General features: G+C 45.1%; 1 protein-coding gene across 1 annotated transcript in view; it reads left to right on the forward strand.

The window, feature by feature from the left end:
• The window catches only part of AGBL1 (AGBL carboxypeptidase 1), a 470,051-nt gene that overhangs the window by 266,430 nt on the left and 181,784 nt on the right, over positions 1 to 21,837 (forward strand). The window contains exon 21 of the mRNA XM_045196586.2: positions 28 to 204. Within this exon, the coding sequence (XP_045052521.2) occupies positions 28 to 204 (177 nt within the window). The remainder of the gene's footprint in view (positions 1 to 27; positions 205 to 21,837) is intronic.

Below are 21,837 nucleotides of genomic sequence, written 5' to 3' on the forward strand. Positions count from 1 at the left end.
ATTTGATGTTTTTGTTTTTAATTGTAGACTCTTCCCAAAATCCTTGATAAGCTAGCACCAGCCTTCACAATGAGTAGCTGCAGCTTCGTCGTGGAGAAATCTCGAGCCTCCACTGCCCGGGTAGTGGTGTGGAGAGAGGTGGGGGTGTCCAGAAGCTACACCATGGAGAGCAGCTACTGCGGCTGCAACCAGGGCCCCTACAAGGTAGGTGAGGCCGCGGGGTACCCAGTCCTCCTGTGCAGCAGTGTGGCACCCCAGCAGGGGGAGCTGTCTGGCCCTGCTCTCTGATCTTGCGGAAGAACGAGTTTACTGGCTGCCTTCTCAGGCAGTGCCGTCTGTGTTGATCCTGGAAGCAGATCGGGCACGCCTGCTGATTTTGTCTGTCAGTCATCTGCCTTTGCCACAAGCAGCAGGGTGCCTCCCACTGACACGCGCCCCAGCTTTTATGGAGCCGCCGCCCAGAGCTGTTCCATGCACGACGACGTTTTACAGCAAGTAGACTGACTAGTCCCCCGTGCGCCACGAAGGACGTAGGTCAGCATGTAGATGTCGTCGACGTATCTAAGGACCGTGTCTCTCTGTCTCCTGTACTCCTGTCAGTGGGCAGCTCCCTGCTGCCTCCTGTCGCCAGGGCACAGGGAAGCGTGTGCGTGATGGGTGTCTCCCCAGCATGAGTGGCTCTGGGACGCATGCACTAGTGTCCAGTGGAGGGCTCGTGTAAGTCATGTTCCTTCCATAGCTCTGCGAACTGCACAGGCAGCCGGGGCACTGCTGCAGCGGGCTGTTCCAGCCGCTCGGCCCCTCCCCCGAGAGAGGAGGTGAACAAGGGACGTTGTGCCAGTGCCAGCATGATAGGCTTTTAAAAAATTTGTTAGGCAAACCGACAGGCTGCTCCTTGCTGACTTCATTCGGCCCCCAGAGTACCTGGAACTCACTCACCTCAAAGCTCACTGTGTTGGCTTTGGTGCTGTCCTGGAGCAGCCAGGAAACTCTCAGCGCAGACGCAGCCCTGTGCTTGCGGCAATCTGTTCGCTGTCAAAGGGCCTCAGGGAGCGACAGGTGATGAACACAGTCTGGCTTTCCACCTGGCCAGAGGGTGCTTCCCTCTCAGAGCTACCGAACCGCCCATTCTGAGCCACTAATTGTGTTGTGTAGCCAGTTAGTCTAACCAGTTGCTTGAAAGATTTGTTTTTTATTAGTTAATCATTTGATGGAATCATTCAACTGTATTAATCCTTACTTACCCACATTAGCGTTGATGCAGAATAAGAAGAGGGAGATCATTGGAGGGGCGTGGGATTGGGTGTCCAAATCCCTCACTCTTCAACCTCCCAGCAGGGCTGTGAGCTACTTACCTGTAGATGGTTCCCATATCGAATGCAGATACTAATAAAGATTCCTCTCCTCTGCACTATACAAGGATTTTGTAAAGGCCAACAGAGATGCGTATATGAATGTCCTTGGAGATCATATGATCAGGAATCTGTTTACTCTCTTGATATTTAAAACCCATAGGATTGCAAAAAAAGTAAGCCTGGAATATTGCATCTCCAAGACCTTAAGGCTATAGACTTGGGCCTCTCTAGCAGTATACCTCTTGGTGGAAAGGGGCCAGCTACTTGTTTAAAAGACAGCTCCACGTATCCATCACAGACTTACTGGATTGCTGACTTTCATGGACTTTGTTCCTCCAAGCTCCAGTTCAGGCTTCCAGCTTCTAGTCCCATAAGCATCAGTGCCATTCACAATAAATGTGCTGGAAACTCCAAGTCTTTTGCGGCTGTTGTTTGAAAGCCGAGTGACTCACAGGGCTAGGCCCTCACCAACTCTCGTCTTCCATCCGCTGTACATACTGGCTGTTGGAAAGGACAGAGACTGAACGAGTCTTGCCCAACGGGATGACTTTCAGACTTCAGCTCAGCATTTGCCCTGAGAAGTTTTCTACGTGGAGAAGGACTGGCTAAAGGAAGCCCTCCCAGTGCTAGGCATTGTTCTGCTTTAACAGTCCCATTCTCAATACTAAATGCCTCTCCAAGTGGACTGGTTTTCTCCCTCCCTTTGGCTTTGTTTTTCGGTCCTTCCAAATGCAGTTGAGTCACTGAGCAGAACTGCGGAGAGTGAGCAAGAGGATGCTGAATAATTTTGCATTTGGAGGGGCAACCCCCCAGGAGGGAAGCTGGCCCACAGTTGGGTGTTTTGGTGATTTTTGTTTGAGGAATATAGTGAAGTCTATGAGCTATAAAACAGTGTAGAAATTTCCATCCTGAACATATTGCAAATGGCTTTTGTACACGGAGAAGCTGACTCCCAGCTGAGTCCTGAGGTTATTATTGTAAGGTCATCTTTCCATTCTTTGTTTAGCATTACCATTTATCCCAAAGATGGAGGATACTTAAATACGCCCACGAGAGGCATTCCTTCCTTCCTTCATAAGAATATAAATATTTTTGCAGTTTGTCTGGTTAACGCAGCTTTAAAGTCGTTCCAGTCATTTCTCCCCCAGCACATGAAGTACCTGATTTGTTAGTATTGAAATGAAATATCATTCCTTACAGTGACATTTATGTTGGAACTGCATTAAAGAACATAAGGTATTACCTTCAAATAATTATTATTAATATATTTTCTCTTCTATTTTCCAGTCTATAGTTGGCTATTTAAAAAAAAATTACTGCTTTTGTTTCTTCGGGATATAGTCTCTTTTGCTAGGTTATATACTGAGGGCCATGATATGTACTGAATGTGGAAGTCCCACCCGTGGAGAGATTTACTGTAGCTATCAGAGACTGGTCCAAAGCTGTTGAGGCTGTTGAGGGGAAAAGCAAAAACGGAATGATGTATCCTTTGGGGGCACACTTCTTAGAGGCGTCCAGCCTGTGTGGACAGCTGTGTGCTTCACACTGAGCGCTCGCAGTCTGGGGTCACCTACACGGTGTGTTTGCACATACAAAGGCATGTGACTGGGCCCCATGGGCTGCTTGTGGCTTCGGAGAGTAACGTGAGTAACTCCCACCCAAGAAGGCTGTTGACATGCTTCTTGGCAATGCCGCTCACTTGCAGGGCGGTCCAGTGGGGCTTAGTCTTAGAGGAAGGACAGAGGGTAGGTGAGTCAGCTAGTGTTTAAATTCCCTGCCTGCAACCTGCCCCCTTGCATATGGGTCCGGCAGCAATCCATCTTTCCGCCACCAACCTACTCCAGCCTCAGAACTGCTCCTAATCCTTCCAAATGTCTTCATTGTGTCTAGATGAAACCCAACCCCTTCTCATGACATGCAGGCCTTTTACAATGTCCTCATTCGGTTTTTAATTTTCAATTCCTTGTTTAATAGGAAGTAGGTGTTAAAGATGTGTGGTGACTGACAAGTGGGTGAATAAATAAGTGAGCAAATGACTGAACGGCAGTTTCCAGGCATTCAGGTGGGTGCCCTCTCGTGAGTAATACAAAAGGAGAATCATCGTGGTCCAAATGGGGTGGGAGCCATTCTGAGTGGAGAGTTGAAGGGTGGGGTTGGAAAATGTGGGGGGCGGGGAGAGGGAAATGCAAGAGATCGCAGTGCTGAGACCTTGTGGACGTGTCACCGTATACCTGATTTGGGAGCATCTGATGGATTCTTGCCCAGCGTGAGACGGTTCCAGCCCAGCTGTGGAATCTCAAGTGGCCACACTGTAATAACAGATGATGATTAGACAGAAAAGCTTCCACCGTACATGTGGGGCAGGGGTGCTACAGCCCACCTTCTAGATCCCTCTGCAGGGCCCAGGCGCTCACTACCCCTGCATCCATCACCGGAAACTGTCTGTAGCTGATGGAAGCTGGCTTGCCAAAGCTGTGGGTCCTCCGTGAGAGTGGCCTGCAGCCAGTGGCAGGTCTTGGGGGTGGGGGATGCAGCGGCTTGGCCTCCCAGCCTCAGTTGGGCAAACTCCGAAAGGCTATTCAGCTCTAGAGCTCTTTCTTTATGGAGTCAGCTGGCTGGGGCCGGTGTTGCAATTGCATCGTGATTCGACTTCCTCCTCCACCCAGTTCTCTCCTTGCCTCTCACAGGTATGGCAGCAAGCACACCCCAAAAATCCTCCTGCAAAAAAACCAACGTGTGGCAGGATTTAAATAGGCCTAGATTAAAGAATATGAATTATGGAACTAAGCACTTAAGCTATTGAGGATGGTTGGATAGGGATGAATTTTACAGAAGAAATGACCTCACCTGAGCTTGGCTTTCAAGGCCCCCAGCATTGTTTCCTTCACACTCTGCTCCTCACAGGCTGTCGAGGGGACGAGACCCCACAGAGGACTAGAGACTGGAGCTAAGTGCAGGGCCTCTTACCCTGCTGCTGGGGTCCAGAAGGGAGGCTGGGTTGACTGTCTTCTGTAGGTGCTCTCTCAGATGACCACAGACTGGGGGGCTGAAACAACATCAGTTTATTCTCTTCCAGTTCTGGAAGCTAGAAGTCCAGAATCAGGGTGCCAGCAATGCTGTGTTCTCTCTGAAGGCCCCGTGGGCGATCAGTTTCCTGTCTTTCTCTTGGCTTGTGGTATTACCAGAAACCCTTGGTTCCTGGGCTTGTGGACTCACCCCTCCAGTCTCTTCCTGTATTGTCAACAGCCTTGTCCACTGTGTGCCTCTGCTTCCACGTCTCTTCCCCGTCCTCCCTGCTCCTCCTAAGAACACCATTCACAGTGAGTGTAGGGCCGAACCGGTTCCCATTGGACATGACCTTCACTGACTACATCTGCAAACACCCTGTTTCCAAAGAAGGTCATATTCCGAGGTGCTGGGAAGGACATGAATTTTGGGGATACACCATACAACCTAGTACATTGGGTCAAGCAAGAAGGTACAGAATGTTGTATAGACCCAGGAACCAAAAGGAGCTTTGTATTTCTGTCTTCATAGCACCAGGTCGTGAAGCCCTAAACAAATTATAAACAGGCCTTGTTTTCTGTTTAGCTCATGATCAAGAAAAGGACAATTTTGAGATTTTCTTAGAACATTGGTGCTTTTCAGATCATCGACTTTATCTTTTAAAAACTGTTCAATATCCCAATTAGAGTTTAAAGATTTTTTTTGTGTGTATGTGTTTGTTTGTAACTCCTGGGGTACCCTTAGGTCAAGATTTCTTAAATTGCCTGCAAAACAAAAGAGTCTAGGAATAGATATAATTATATACAAAACAGTGTGCCTATACGAACACTTTCTGGGGGGAGGATGTGTAGTTTTTAAGATATTCTTATAAGGATGGGAGACCTCCCCAAAAGATTAAGGACACATGCTTTAGTTTATCAAATCCAAGTTTCCCAGAGGGCCCTTCACGGCTCTCCAGTTTCCATGCTTAAATCAGCTCTGGAAGTGCCTGGTTTGACTTGGAGAAAATCAAACAGAGTCTGTAAACCGCTGACTGTTTCTGCCTGCTTACCAGTTAGCAGGAGAACGATGATGCATCTCATTAAGTGCGGATGGGTGTAACTTCAGTCTAAATCATCTGTGATTACCTGAGACACCAACGTTGCAAGATGCTGTTTCTCACAGGCGGATGTTTACCCAGAGAGCCGCGTCAGTGTTGCCAGGGATTTGTTAGGAGTACAGACTTTCACGCCATGTGTCAGAATCCGCATTTGGACAAGATCCGCACGTGATCCTTGATCCCAGGAAAGATTGAGAAGCGCTGATTTAGAGTAACCTTGGTGGACAGGGGGGTGAGAAAGGATTAGGGGTCATGAGAGGGAAGTTGGGGAGCTCTGGCTTTTCTGTCAGGGCAAAGACATTGTTCCCAGAATGTCTTTGAGCTAGAAGGAGATGTTGAATTTCAACGTGTTGTAACCTCTTTTTTTTTTTTTGGTTGATTGATTTTAGAGAGAGAGGGGAAGTGGGGGAGTGAGACTGAGGGAGAGAAACGTCGATTTGTTGTTCCACTCATTTATTCATTCACTGGTTGCTGCTTGTATGTGCTCTGACCAGGGATTGACCTGGCAGCCTTGGCATATGGGGGTGATGTTCCAACCAACCAAGCTCCTTGGCCAGGGCCTGATTTGTGCCCAAATGTTAGTGCTAGAAGAGCTGCTTGGGTTTTTTTTTCCCCCTCTCACACCCATATTCTTCAACTATCTTCTCTTCTCCAGGGTTTAGAAAAGAGGACAATTTTCCAAATGCCTGTTTTTCCATCACAGTACCACTTCATTTCCTTGTAGATGCAAACATGAAATCCGGATACTAATCTGTCATTTTTGTGTGGACCACTCTTAACCATTCAGGGCAATGCCGTTTCCTTGCTTACTGTGATCCAACAAGTTTTTTGTTTTTGCTTTTTTTTTTAGCCTCTTTGTATATTATTTCAAAGCACATTATGAGCCCCTTATTAACTCACTGCAGGCTGAATGAGGTGCTAAAATATTATCCTTCTTCCATAGCCCTCAATTTTGTAATGTCTGCCAGCATTATGATAGAATATGAAAAGGAATTCAATAAAAACCAAGAGGCAAAGATGCTCACAAGGCTGCCAGCAAAGGCCTTTCCCAAGATGGCTAAAGCTCTGGAACTGTGGATTTTAAATGCCCTTGTAGAAGGTGGTTCCTTGTATCGAAAGTAAGGACAGGCTCTGGCACTTGGGATAATCCAACGAGCCTCAAATGGTCCCTGGTTCTTTAAAAATGATTCGGCTTCAGAGGACCCAGAAGAGGAAGAGATGGCTTATGTGTGTGAATCTTCCTCTCCCCATGTGATCAGGGTAAATGCAATGAGCAAGCTACCCTAAAAGACGAGAAACAAAACCAGAGAAAGGACGGATCTAATCCAGGGCTTTGTGTAGTTGCAGCAAGTGACAGGGCCCAGCCAAATGGGACAGAAAGGTCTTTGATTCCTGGTGCGTGACTGAGTGCCTTGGAGCAGTGGCCTGTGACAAATTTGCAGAGAAGGGCAGGGTCCCAGGTATGAAAGAGTTACCAGTGGGGTCTTCTCCCCCTTTGAAATGAAATAGACCCCACACCACAGCACCCTCCTTGACTGTGAGCAGCAGGCGACGGTTCTGTTCCTCCAGCCAAATTTTTAATATTCTCTGCCATGTCTGCACTCCAGTGGAGAAGCCGCAACAATTTCTGGTTTTAAAAACCAGGCAGGAATTCTCTTTATATGGCCCTGCTCCCTGAATGCAAATGAGAAGAGAATACTTCGGAATACTTTGAACCGTGTTGTTAGAAAACAGGCATTGGATGTTTTTATATAAATTTATAATTGTTTTATTAGTTAACACATTGATTAGGGGATCTGCTTTGTCTGAAGCTGAAGTTTGTGGCAGAAACCTAAAAACACTTAGCGCAGTCCAGACATGGGGTCAATTTATCTTCATTCATCATTCATTCTTTCTCTCATTCATCATTCAATAAACATTTTTTAAAAATCCAGGCCACATGCTAGGTGCCAAGAATATGACAGAGAGTGGAACCGACAGCTCCCTACTCTCCCCGAGTTTATAGTTCAGCCAGAAGGGTCGTTAATTAAGTGGTAACAGTGGAGTCATATGGAAGCAGCTGGGTGCTGAAAAAGAATGCAGACGTGGTCGTTTAGGCCTTCGCTAAGTATTGGGTGAGTTGACTATGAATTATCCACGCACTACTTTGTGTGTGTATGTGTGAAATTGGGGAAGGAGAAGAGAATTATTTGAATGTAGGGTAGGGTTAGGGAGTCCTTGATTTTTCCTTCATCTTGGTTTCCTTTCATGCTACTTCTGTCTCTGTCCTGTTTCTCAGTCTCCTGTGGATGCCCCCCCTGGGGGTGCGCGTTGGGCTGCATGCAAGTGTACGTTTTCCCACGTGCCCTCTTTATGAGTGCGCTGAAATGTCTGTCCCGGTGCTTCTCTGGAGCTCTGCCTCAGCTCCGCCTCTGAGCTTGTAGTTAACCACGCTTCCTGGAAGGCAAACAGAATCAGAGAGCTCAAACATATTTCATAATCCTTCTTAGACTGGTAATGACTAGTGAAACGTATATGAGAGTAATCCTGCTTATTTTATGACATTATTTTATTTATTAAAACAACAAAAGTCACAGTCATAAGAATACCTCCCCTCGTTCTGCACAGTGGTTTATAATTCAGAAAGCACTTTCATACACTTTGTTATCTCAGGTGAGCCAGCACTTCGCCATAGGCGCAGTGGGAAAAGGGAGAGTGGGAGATGAGGAAAGGGAGCCAAGGACGAGATGGGAAGCGAGGCAACGTGTCACATGATGTGCTGGTCCAGGTAGTCAGGTAGGTTTGCCCGGCTGTGTGAGCTCTGTCTGGGTAGGACGTCTGCAGAGCCATTTCTTGGAGAAGTTGTTGAGGAGGAGGAAGGAGAGAGTACCTGCCTGCTGTGCACAGCACCCTTCCTGTTTCCTAGTAGTCAAAGTGTGTCCCGAGAGAGAAACTCATGTGCACAGGTTGTGCCATCTGCAGCCACCCATCCAAGTCCAGGAATGGTGGGAGAAGCCAGAAACTGAAGGTGCGAGGCGAGCTGCCCTGGCTCTGTTGAAGCAGCAGGGAAAGAAGTCTTCCTGGACATGGACCTGGTCAGCCCCAGCCTTGGAAGCGTGGGGCCCAGGCAGAACTGGGGGCGCCTAAGGCAAAACCCCTGGGGGGCAGATGTCTCCAGGGGCTGATGCCACCTGAGGTGCCTAAGATATGTCCTATTCAATTTCCAAGAAAATCTTTTAATATTTTTAATTATAAATGATATAGTATAAACTAATAATATTCAATAAAAACCTAACTTCTGAACCTAAGGTCCACTTCTAGAAATTTAATTCCAAAAGCACACAAAGATATATGCACAAGGATGTCACTGCTTGTTAACGAAAGAGTAGAAACTACTTTAATCCCCATTGCAAGGGATCGGCAACGCCACCAGGAGGAAGAAGCCAATTACACTCACATGGCCTTTAGCACTTCTGTAAGTTAGTTCCATCATTTATCCACGGTATTCTGGGCCAGTGATTTATTCTTTTTGACCTTTAGTGTAGTCCTAGAACCAGGGGGATAATGACTGCACCTTTCTCAGCCTGTCTGTGTATAAAGCATTGAGTATAGCGTCTGACACGTCTTCACCGCCGGCATCGTGCTAACCATCGTCTCTCTTCATTCTGGTGATACTCAGCCTAATGATGTGGAAACCGAGACGGAAAACGACTTAAGTGGCATTCCAGGTGCTTCACAACTGGTCCGTGGTGGGATTGGAATTCAAGCTGCGTTCCAGTTAGAATCCTCTGTTCCTTAATTACACCACATTGCCTTGTGTTTATGGAGTTTTCAGGCACCGCCAAACTGGGACAAGCAGTTATCGTGTTACATGGCAAATTTGTGTCTGAAAAGATCTTAGCAAAATGTAATCTTGGGCAAGAAAATTCAAAGAGGAACTTAATAAGGATAATTGGGGAATGCTGCATTTGATTAAAACAAAAAAAAAAGCACTCAAGTACAAGGTTTATAAAAAATATTTAGCGGTTTTTACTTACTGGTAATGTAATATGATTAAAATGTGAACCAGGGCTGTTAAAATGTGAATGTGATATTAGATTACGTGAAAATTATCTTAATGCTTAGAATGAGAAAGCTGGTGTTTCTGCTTTTTCCAGCTCATTCTAATTGCGCTAAGAGAAATTTGTTCCATTCACTAATGTGACTTGATTTCCGGGCACTCGTGGGAGAATTGTAGTTGAAATATGCACTGGTCAGGCGGAATGAGCCTGTTGTGCTATGAGCAAGATGGAGTTTGTTTTCAGAGATACTAGGTGTCCATCAGGATGATTTAAAGAGGGAAGGAATGGGGTCCTTTCTGTCTCCTAACAGCTGCGATTGGCCCGGTGACAGGGAGACCAGGAAGAGGCTGTTGGAATCGTCCTCGGTTGGAAGAAGGCATAGGTTTTGGAAGCAGACAGGAAAGACGATTTAAGAGATGTTCAGGGGGTGGGATTGACCAGAGCCAATGACGGGCTGGACGAGGTGGTGAGGGATGGCTTCTAGCTTTCTGGGCTGGATTCAGGACTGGAAATACCGTAAGACGAGAGATCATCTTGCGGGCATGTGTTAGAGAGAAAAGATGAACATATGCATGGGGAAGTGAGGCAGAGGCGGGGAAACGATTTCTTTGGATGTGAAGGAAGAAACTAAAGAAGAGGAGTTTGGCTCGATAGATCAGTGCTGTGGCCAATTCCCTCTGTGAAATGCTTGATTCTGTGATCAGACCATTAATAGAAGGGATGTGAAATTGCTGCATTAACCTTATGAGGCACTTGCTAATGATACAGTCATTACTACTTTGAGACAAATGACCTTATCCTCTTTCTAGTCTAATTTAAATTATAATGCTTGTTCTTCTATGCACTCCAAAATTCTTATTATAGGTTTCCTTATTGCTACTAACTTCCTAATGCAAATCTGTACATTTGGTATTATTTTGATTGAAGAACGGGAAGCTTGAGTCAATCTTGATTCTTTCACACATGCCCACAAGATGATTTCTCACGTTTCCTATCTTCTGTGCAGCTCTATCTATCTATCTGTTTATATGCAAGTATACAGGCACGCATAAATATGTATGTGTCTTTCCCCTAACCGTATTATAGAAAACTCGGGGGGAAAACACAAAAAGCTGTATAGCCCACAAGTGTGTGGGCCTGTGTCTTCTACTGCGTTGTCATTTCGATGTGTCTCTCTAGACTGTGGTCAGAGGTACGCTTTTTACAGACCTGCCAATCAGTTCCTGTATTTATGGATTACTCGTTTTTAAAATAATGTTGTATTGTAAGAATTTCCCACATCTCTCTGAAGAGTTTGTGTCTAACAATTGCATTTTTTTTCCAACATTACATTTATTGCAGTACAATTTACTTGAAATTGTTAGAACTTTAAGTAAATTTACTTATACAATTTTAAGTACAGTTTACTGAAAATTGTTAAAATTTAGGTTGCTTCCCACTTTTTGCTGTTTTATGCAACCCTGGGGATAATACCTTCATGTACAAACTTTTTCCAACCCATCACCAATATTTCCAATTAATAGGTTAGAATCCCAGAGGGGAGTTGCTAGATCAAAAGTGTTTTTATTTTAAAAAAACATTGTAGAATTTAATATTAGAAAAATAGCATTCACCAACTTAAAACCTAGAGTGGCCTTGACCCCTTGCTCATGGTCAGTGTCAGAAGTTGTATTTCCACTTGAACTTTTTAGTTTAACCATATACAGGATGGGGTAAAAGTAGGTTTTTAAAATTAAAAAATTAATAATAATATAAGAATAAACTCTGTTTTGCGTACTCACAACTGTAAACCTACTTTCACCCCACCCTGTATATAGCACACTTAAGCTGAATAATGGGCAACTAAGGATAGGAAGGAATGCAGAAAAGGAATAGGCACCTTGTTATTTTAAATATTTTTCTCAATTTTTGTTGTCTCTTAATTTTAATAGGATTCTTTTTACTTTTCTTTCTCCAGATAAGCTAATGGCCGGATGAAGTGGCAACATAGCTTGTAGGTTTTCCGATACATATACACTGTCATAGAAAGCAATTCATGGGGTTTGCCAGTTTATTTTTCAGCTTTTGTGAAATGATATCCTAAAAGGGACCATTGAGGCAGCCATCAGGTTGACTTCCAAGTTGGATCACCAATTCATCATTCGTTTGGAATCTCGCTGACTGCTGTCAGTCATTGCCAGCAGCCACCTCACACTCCTCAGATACTCCTCAGTCACCCGCAAATGGGCTGAGAACAGCTGTTCATGATCACCCCCAAATATAACCTAGAAATAAAGTCTTCCTCTCCCCCAAATCTCCCTGATGTCCATACTTCCTCACAAGCTCAACATCAGCTCAGAAATAAGACCATTTGTAGGAATTTCCAAGGAAGGTGATAAAATCAGAACCAACAGTCTTCTTTTCCTCATCAAGGGCACAGGATACGAGTTTGAACTTGTGCTGTGAGGTTCTTAGGCAATGATTGTGGGCATATGTTGGCATTAAAGACGTGGGAAGGATTCCTGAAGTAAGGACGGTGTCTCTGGCTGAGACTTTGTGAACCTCAGTACTGTCGACACTTTGGGCTGGATGAGTCTCCGTTGAGGGGACTGTCCTGTGCATTGTAGGACGTTTGGCAGCATCCCTGGTCTCTATTCATTAGATGCCAGTAATACCTCCCTACAGTTGTGACAGCCAAGGACCTATGCAGACATTGCCTGCTGTCCTCTTGTGGGGCAGAACCGGCCACCACTGAGAGCCATTGCTTTCCTACAGAGGTTTAGTGTCCTGGCCCCCTACCTGAGTCCCTGTTTCCTTATCTGTGGTCAGCTCTAGGCACCCACTGGTCTTGTTTTTGTCACCATAACTTATACTTGTCATTGCTGGAACTTCATGTAACTGGATTCATAAAGCATGTGCTCCTGTTTCTGCTTTATTTACTCAACATGATGTTTTTGAGATTCTTCTTCTTGTGTGACATTGATTGATTTTTGAATGACAAACCAACCTTCCATTGCTGGGAGAAACCATATTTGCTTATGATTTAATTTTTTTCATGCTTCTAGAGTCATTTTGAAAATATTTATTAAAGATTTGTGCATCTATGTTTTTGAGGTATATGTATTTTTTAAAAATTTATTTCTCGTATTGTCTTCATTAAATTTTGCACACATGGTAATAATGTCAGTCTCATAAAAATGTGGTAGAAAATGTTATTTCTTCCAATATTTCATTAAATAACTTGGAGAATATTAGTATTATTCATTCCTCAAATATTTTATAGAATTTACCAATGACATATGGGCCTGGGATTTTCTTAGTTGTAATGCTTTTCTATAATGATGTAAAACTTTTGGTCCTCTTCAGTATCTTCAAATATGTATTTTTAAAAATTTATTCTAATATTGAAATTTATAATCTGGTGGCAGGTATGTAGTATGATACATTCATTACCAGAAGTATAACAAAGAAAAATCTAATTTTTAACTCAACAGTATGTTCGAATATATTTCTACATCGGTAAATACACGAGTACTGTCGAGTATTTTCATTCTCTGCATGCATTTACATTTATTCCACTTATACACTCACACTCGCTTTCTCTAAACTACTCCGTGGAGCCCTTTATGCCTACCCCAGGCCCACTTCCAATGCCAAGTGTAGTAATTCCCTATGTACTGCTAATTACCATGTTAAGTTCTGAGCCCCTGAGTCACTCGACCCATCAGCAGCATTTGGCTCAACTGATCACTGTCTTCTTGAAATGCTTTCTTCATTTCGTTTTCAGGACCCCACCCTCTTGGGCTTCCCTCTCCTCTTTGGTTGCTACTCTTTGATGTGTGTTGCTGGTTCTGCTTCCTCTACCTGAGCCCTTGATGTCAAGTAACATAAGGCGCTGTTCCTAGTTATCCTGTCCCTATAACCTCACAACCAGTCCCATAACTCACCTGCCATCTCAACGCTGGTCGTTGCGCATTTATACCTGGGGCTCAGACCTTCTGACTCCAGAATTCGGACAGCATCTCCAACTCACCGTGAGCTGCACTGAATTCTCCTTACCCGATGCCCCACCACGACCTTTCTGATTTCAGTTGATGTCGACTCCATCTTCCTGTTATCCAGTACAGAATTCTTGGATTCGATGGTGACTCTTTGTCTCTTACACATGATCGAAATCCATGTCTTCCTGGCTTTACTTGCTTAACAAATCCAGAATCGTGCTGCGTTTCACTGTGTCCCTGCACTGTCAGTGGTGACTAGCCATCATTTCTTCATCTCTTCCACCCCCATCTGAGTCTGCATCACCATCATCTCTTTCTTGGATTACTGCAGAAATCTCTCCACTTTAACGCTCTTCTGACATTCATAGCAGGGTCTTTTAAAAGCCGAAGTCCAGTCCTGTCATCCCTCTACTCAAAGCACTGCAGTGTTTCCCCAACGACAAGTAGTTTCCACCCCCTCACAAGAGTTTACAGTTCCCTACGTGGTCTGCTCCCTGGTGCATCTCTTCCTCTTCGCGGTTCCAGTGGAAGGACGCTGCGGTTTCCCCACGTTCCCCGGAAATCCCTGGTGCACTGCCACCGTTGGGCTTTGCCCTAACCACACCATCTTCTCCCACAGAGCTACACCACTGACCACTGCCTTCAAGTCGTCACCCAGCTCTTACCTTCCTGATGCATTCTGCCTCGACCTCCCTATTCCAGTCTCTAAATGCCTATCACCTTCCCCGCAGAGTTCTCAGCGCCGCTTACTCAGCTTCTTGGCCTCCACCTCACTCAGCACCTTCTAATATTGAGAAAAGTTACTTATTTATTATATGTATTATTTATTGTCTGTAATCCTGTTAAAATTTAATCTTCTCAAGAGCAGGGATCTTTGTCTGTTTGGCTCACTAATATATTGTGCACCTAAAACAAGCTGACACAAAGTAGATATTTAATTAATTCACATTGAGTGGCTGATTTAGGCAGACCGTTGCCATTTTCCAGGACAAGACAGATCTATCTATCATGTGTCTGTCCATCCATCACCCACTTGTCTGTATCTATATCTAGATCCCTGTATCTCTAGATATACTATTTTTCATCTATTTGTTTTGGGACATTTACTCTGTGTTAGGTACAGACAGACACAGGGAAAATATAGAGAAATATACTGTGATGTGCTGGAGCTACTCACGCCATCTTGCTAGAACTTGTTATTAAATGTTCAGGAGTCTGACAAGCCCGTTGTTAAAACAGAGAGAGCTCGAAATCGGCCACAGCCAGAGCGTCTACCCATAGAAATTCAAACGTGTTTGGATTCACAGCTTTTCTCATCACCCCCCAACCCCAGTGGCAGCGGGAAGTGTACAACTCACCTCCGACCATCAAGTGTTTAAACTGCTGAGCATATGGTTCCTAAGTCCAGGGTGTCGTAGAACTCAACGTCATGCCTACAATGGACTCCTGGAGGATTGGTGGTTTGTGGAAATAAATGAGGAATATCCGCATGAGGGCCAAGAGGCTATTTATTCAGAGCTTATTGGAGGACAAAGCTGAGCCACATCACTTGTGTTTGGCAGAGATTCAGAGGCCGTTCGAAAGCTTTACAGTGAAAAAAGCATGAAGGCTTCAGGTTGGAGGTTGTCGGTGTGAGGAAAGTGGGTGAGTGGAAGTGGGACAGCTTGTGTGATGGGCTGGGGAGGACATTCTGCTGACCTTGCCTAGTTTGTCCCAAGTCGGGTGGGAGGAAAGAGCAGCAGTTGGGAAATGGACCTTTGCTGATGCAGCTGCGCGGCTGTGGAGCAGGTGGTGTGCCTTTCTGGGCTCCTAACGTGGATCAGGGTTCTACTCTCAGAGCTGATCTGGCTATTGCTCGGTTGCTTGTTCAGTCTCTTGGGCCTTTGTGTTGGTCATTCTCTTACTTGGGAGAGGTTGACCGATTCAAGGAAGGCTACAATTCCACTTCTCAGGGACCGTCATCACTGTAACTGCTTGTGAGAGCTTCTGGACCTTTTCGTTCTTGTATTATTGTGGTGACCATCTCAACGGGAGTGCGTTTGTGCAGAAGCACTTAAGACTCCAGGTAGGATGCAACGGACCAACGCTATTGCCATTGTGACAAGCATCCTCTGAGATGCTTGGACCTGAGGACCCCAAGTGCCAAGAACTCCGATCCCAGAGGCTAGGGGAATCAACCTTGTAGATCTAAGAAGCCCTGGTGCCAAGTACAGCCTGTTCTACCTCACCTGTGTGAACCAAGTATCGGAGCACAAAAAAGTGTTAGCAGTGACCGAGGAGCCATCATGACCAGCTCACTAGGATGGTAGAGCAGTGTGATTGTGTTCCGCTGCTCACAGCCACGAGCAAGGCCATCCATATTCCATCTAGGGCGGACGGAGTATCCCTAACGACTTCTGCCAGAGTTAGTGGTAAGGTTTTTACAGTTTTTATTGCTGTGTGTATGCCTCCCACGCTTTGGAACACTGCTCTGGCTGTTCTCATAAACAATGGGTCCATTTAAAACACGGCAGCATCTAGACTAAGAATATTATTTTGAGATGATTTATTTAGACGTTTAAACAAAAATTCAACTTGGATGGTGTTGCTCGTTAGGCAGCAAACCATGGCTCATTGTCGAATGTCAGTGCAAGGATGAATTCGGTGTTAGGCAGGACTGTGCAATGGAGCAGGCTGCCCTGAGAACATAGTGGGCTTCTCGCTCTCCAACGCTTTCAAACAGCTGTTCGCATTGCAGGAATGTCTTCGGGATGGTGTCTAATGGTCTGCCTTTGAATGGGAGGTTGAAATAGATTAACTTTAATGCTGCTTTCAGTGCTAAGAGTCTATGACTCCAAATGCTTCTTGAGAGATGCTGATTAATGACTAACGGCTGTAAGAAAAGGAAAATGACTTATTTTAGAGTAATAATTTAAAGGAAATGGAGATTGGTTTAACACTGAACTGACTTTTTGCTTAGTCTCTGAGCCAGAGTTATAAAGGGAAATTTACTAGCCTTATGCTGTTTCATCTGCCGTACGGAGTATTTTATAGTCATATGTTCTTCCCCTAATAATTTGGTATATTTTCTTTTTAAAGACTATGTGAATCATGTAACTGAAGATGTTTCCATCTTTATTTTAGCTGGCATAAAACCTGGGGGCAAACTTTCAGTTAGGCATTTTAACGGTGTAGGTTCAGATTGCCTCTGTGTTGATGCTCTTTCGCCCTCTGGTCTCGGTCCCCTATTCCAAATGACATTGTCTTGACTCTTCATTTTTATTTGGAATTTACTTAATTATACATTCTTGTGCGGACCTCGGATCCTTTGTAAAATGAGCTGGGAAGTGGATGAATGGATGGATGGGTGGATGTATGCACCGTGACTTGGCAAATTGGTGCTCCTTTGGGGAAGTGAGAGTAAGTTGTGATGTGGCCGTGTTCCCTGACGACCTAGGAAGCTGCCAGTCTCCGTCAGCACAAGCCATGTCACCCATTGTCCAGCACCCAAGTGTCGTTTTTCAGGCAGGCTCCCATTTGATAATCATCAGCCCTAGTCCACACTTACTCTGAACAGTGGGGATAAGCCATGGGCTCTGGTGGTCGATAGCACGTTGGTTGACAGTGTCCTAGACTGGTTTTGCATCTTGTCGTTAGGGTTCAGTGGGTGCTAGATTGGTATGAGAAGGTACTTCCTACAATGTAAGTCCCAGGTTGAAAGTGAAACTCAGAAGAATACCAGCCATTTTTAAAGGGCTATACTTTGGGTTCCACAATGGTGGTGCACTTGATTCTAACATCTTTGTTAGGTTGAACTCTGAATTTTCTCTGTAATGTAAAAAGTGATGGCTTCCCTCCAGTTGTTACTGGTCTGAGCATGTCTAGAAGGCTGTGTTCAGTTCCGGGTCACGTCCTTGGGGAAGGACACCAAAAAACTGAAGTGGGTTCAGAGGAAGCTAACAGATTGGTGAGGGGTTTGGAAAGCACATCATTCAGCATCTCAGGACCTGCATATGCTTAACCTGAAAAGTGATTAATCCAAACTGATACGGTCTCTTCTTTCAAATACAGACTTGACCTTGTCCACTGTCCACTCAACTTTGGATGTGAAGGAAGCCTTCCAGAAACATAAATGCACCCATACCTGTGGTGTATGTTCATTGTGCCCAAACGCACCTCATGAAAGGCCCAAAGGTTCTAAAAGATGTGGTAAAAGGTCTCTCTGATGTGGTTTTTGCGACTGGTCTGTGCCCCCGACTGTCAGGGGCCCTCTGTACTCACCCCCTATACTGTGCTCTGGGGCAAGCCCTCCCCTGGAAGCACTGGACTGCCTTGCAGCTGCCACTCACCCTGATTTTTCTGTTCCTGCGCAGGCACCTTTGTGGGGAGTGCTGTCTGCAGCCCAGGAGCTGGTGCCTAGGATAGGGTGCTGACTCAAAGAGGGGGCAGCACCCTCTCTAATACTCCTGTCCTCACCCCCAAAGCAACTCCTGAGCCAGCTGTTATCACTAAGCAGTGTCATAATGAACGAATGTAAAAGAGACAAATTGAGCTGACTTGTGTATTCCCAAGGAATTGTGTATATGTCTCAAACCTTCTGGACCCCCCTATAGTAGAGCAGGGGGAGCGGATGCCAATGTCATCAGGACCCGGACATAGGAGGGAGCCTCTGACAGGGTTCCCGGTAGGTGCTGACAGCCTCCGAGGGTTCAGAGCCAGCCTGCCTTCATTTGTGATTCCTGCAGACTTCTCCTTTTGTGATCCCCTGCTGGGTGTCGAAATACCCCGGGATCAGTGGTAACTGAAACCATTCCTTCCCCACTGAGTATTTATGTTAAGTTTCTGCCAGACTGAGTGGAGCAGAACACTGGCATGAAGGCCCATTTGTCAGAGGGGATGGTGGGGGTGATGAGGGTGCGAGGTTTGCTCACTGGCAGCCGTGTGGTTACACGAGGGGCACGTAGGTTTGGTCAGGATGAGGTCTTCTGCACACAGCCAGCTCTCAGCCAGGGACGATCAACTCCTTGTCCACCAGGTATTGTGAAAATAGCTGGGCAATACATTATTTGATTTTTTAAAAGTATATTAACCTTTTAATATGCTGTAATAATACAATTAATTTGCATTTCTTTAAATCTGCATTTTTTGATTTAGAATTAAAAGCTTGAAAACATGAAGCACACTGGGCAAAAATTTGTCTGTAAACTTAAGCCTCCATCTTGCTTTAGTTGAGCAGAAGTGGATAATTAATGCAGTGAATGAATAAATGAATTTCATTTTCCAAATGAAATTTCTTTTCTTTGGAAAAAAACATAATCAAGATTCTTTCTGTCTGTGGAAGGATAGACAAATTTCCGCCCGGCTAATTAAGAAGACATGAAGGCGTACATTTGCAACAAAAGAAAGAAAGGGAAGTATTTTCACTGGCATTTCACACAGAATTGCCAGTAATAATGTATTTCACTTAATAGCAGTTGGAATTTTCCAGAGCCCTCTACATTAACCATACTGTGTTATTGTGAGGTGATTTAAGCAAATTATCATGATTACTCCATTCCATAAAGAAAGACATGGAGACAGGTGGGATACAAAATGAACTTTAAATCACACAGCTGGCTCGTCCATGGGCTGAAGTGAGGGCCCAGGTCTCTGGGCTCAGCCACATGCTCCTTCCACCGATCACCTGGCTTCTCAGACACAAGAATGATCCCCATCCAGTGTAAGCCACCAGGAGCTACCATATTTTGCTGTGGATAATATGCACCCGTGTTTTTTCAGGATGGGGAAAATTTCGGGGGGGGGGAACTTTCATTTTAATTTTTAAATTCAATTATTTATTTATTTATATTTAGAAACAAAACCAATTATCGTATTCCAGGGTATTATTTTGCAAACACATATCGTTATTGCTTTCTAGAGTTACAGTTTTAACACAAAAGCATAAATTAAAAAATTAAAAACATTTATATAGATACGGAATTAGTCTCACCCATGTATAATGTGCATCCTTATTTTTCCCTCAAAAATGTGGGCAAAGAAGTGCACATTATATGGCAAAAATGATAATTGTGTCTGGGTCCCTCTTTTCCTTCCTTTCCCTCCCTTCTATTCTCTTTCTCCATTCTTTTTCTCTCCTCCCCTCCCTTTCTTGATTTCTGCTTTTCCTTCTTCGTAATGCCACGGCCTTAGTTAATGTTAGTGATCTTGTTGTCCAAGGAACCCCTTAGGGCTTATCCAAACTTTCCATCCCTCAGGCTTTAAATTCTGAAGTAATAAATATATGCGTTTGGCTTTGAATAACCAACCAATTCCCAAGCCCACACTTAGAAACAGTAACCCTGAGCTCTGCATTCTTAGTCCATCCCCTGAGTGTGGGGGGAGTAGGGCTGGTGTAAAAGTAACTCCTTCATGGCACTGTTCTGAGGATTGAATGCCATGTGAAGGCTTAGCACAGCTCCTAGTGTGGTGTGAGATGGAAGTACTCAACCAAGGGTAGCTGTCCTGGTGAGATGGTGGTGAACCGTGAAGTTCACATTTAAAAAACAAAGACAGAGGTCCATCTGGTTTTCAAAGGATGGCAGTGGAGTCCCTGACTATACAGCAGTGATTTGAGGTTAAATTGTGTCCATTGGCCAAATCCCAGTCAATTCCACCATCCTCCTTGCATGTGAACAGACATATCCCAGGTTGAAAACTGCACAGCTGGGGGGGATGCATGGGTGACCTAGTTACCGATATGTTGGAGGGCTCCGTCTCGAGGCCCACTGGACGCGGTAGCTGTAATGGAAGTGACACGATGGGAAATTACTTAACTGTCAGGCCTTGCCTGAAGAAATGCCTGGCGAGTGTGAAAGTGAGATTGCTGGCGCTGAACACACTCGTAGGAAAAAGAAACGAGGTCCGGGGCAGGAGGGAGACTTTACATCATGATTTTCGTCTCCTGGAGTCAACGTCAAAAGTGCTGCATCCCCGTGGAGCTGTGAGAAAGCTGCCCTGCCGCAGTGGACCAGCGGGGCCTAGGCAGCACCGACACTGCCTAAATCCGGCTTCTCCCCTGGGTGGCTCATGCCGTGGGGTGTGGCCCCACTTGTAATTGGATATGAAGCCCCAAGCTCAACTGTTCAGTTGCAGTTCAGTGCAAGTCCCTGAGAGGGTGGAAGCTACACGGGGCCACATCCCGTTGGAATGTGTGGTGATTTCTGGCATCACTCCGCCAGGAGGGTGGGTTTCGGCTTATTCTCAGAGCTGGAAGACCTCTCTGCTCCTCAGTATTCACCCATCCCCAGCAGCCGTTTCCCCACTTGGCTTTGCAGACTTTCCTGACAGCTTCCTTCCAAATCCAGTTATAGCATAGACCTTCCCCTCGAGAAGACCCAGTCTCTGACGTGTGTTGTAACAGCCCCTTGTGTCTGATTTAAGACGTAGTTGGAAGCTGACTTAGGGATAGGGATATTATATCCATTTAAGATTTATCGACATTGTGAGCAACCCCCCTCCCCCGCACTCTTACACCTCCAGAATTTGGACATTGGCAAGGATGCATGCCTTCTCTCTTCCTGAGTCCCCGCTTTCTCATTCCCATCCATTTTCCTTCCCAGGTGGGCATTCTACCCCAGAGTGGGGTCAAGCTGGCACATCAGCCAGCAGGAAGGGAATCATTTTCGGAGGGAAGTGTTGGACCATATCTCTCAGAAGAGGTGCCTGACCCCTTCCTTCTCTTCCCACCCTCTCCATCTGGAAGAAAAGAGAAACAGAGAGATTTGGAAGTCGCCAAAGTTTAATTACTTCTACTGAAAGTGCCAAAAAAATGTGAAAGCTTATCCTTTAGTGGAAGGAACCCAGAGGGCCCTGCGGACATTGCAGCTGTCTGCTTGCCATTTGTTTCTCTTTTTTCCCCCCTCTCTTTTTTTCTTCAGCCTCCAAGTAACAAATTTCCACTTTTCCTTTCCAAGAATTGAGGACACATTGTCCCTTAGAGACTTCAAAAGGGTGTTTCGGATTCTGCCACCAGAGACAGGACTGGTGAGCTAACATCAAATGTTTTTACGTTGAGGTCCATACAACCTGAAACTTCAGGTGCACCGTTAGCTGACACCATTAGCTCACCTCGTCAGCCGTCCAACTGTGCAAATTGTGTTACAATTACATCCATCGTTAACTAACCCCGTGGGGTCCACCTCAGCAGATATGAAAATAGGTGACTTTCAATTTTTGTGGGAGGGGTACAGCAAAAACTTATACAGCAAAGAGACAAAAATTAGAAAATTATCATGTGGAAGTGTAGGCAATAGATGGCAATTAACATCATCATTACAGAAAAAGTTTTCAAGGATGCACCATATGTCGAGTCTACACACTTTTATGTGTCTTATAATAAT

The sequence above is a fragment of the Desmodus rotundus genome, chromosome 10 (assembly GCF_022682495.2).
Source record: "Desmodus rotundus isolate HL8 chromosome 10, HLdesRot8A.1, whole genome shotgun sequence".
NCBI lineage: Eukaryota > Metazoa > Chordata > Mammalia > Chiroptera > Phyllostomidae > Desmodus > Desmodus rotundus.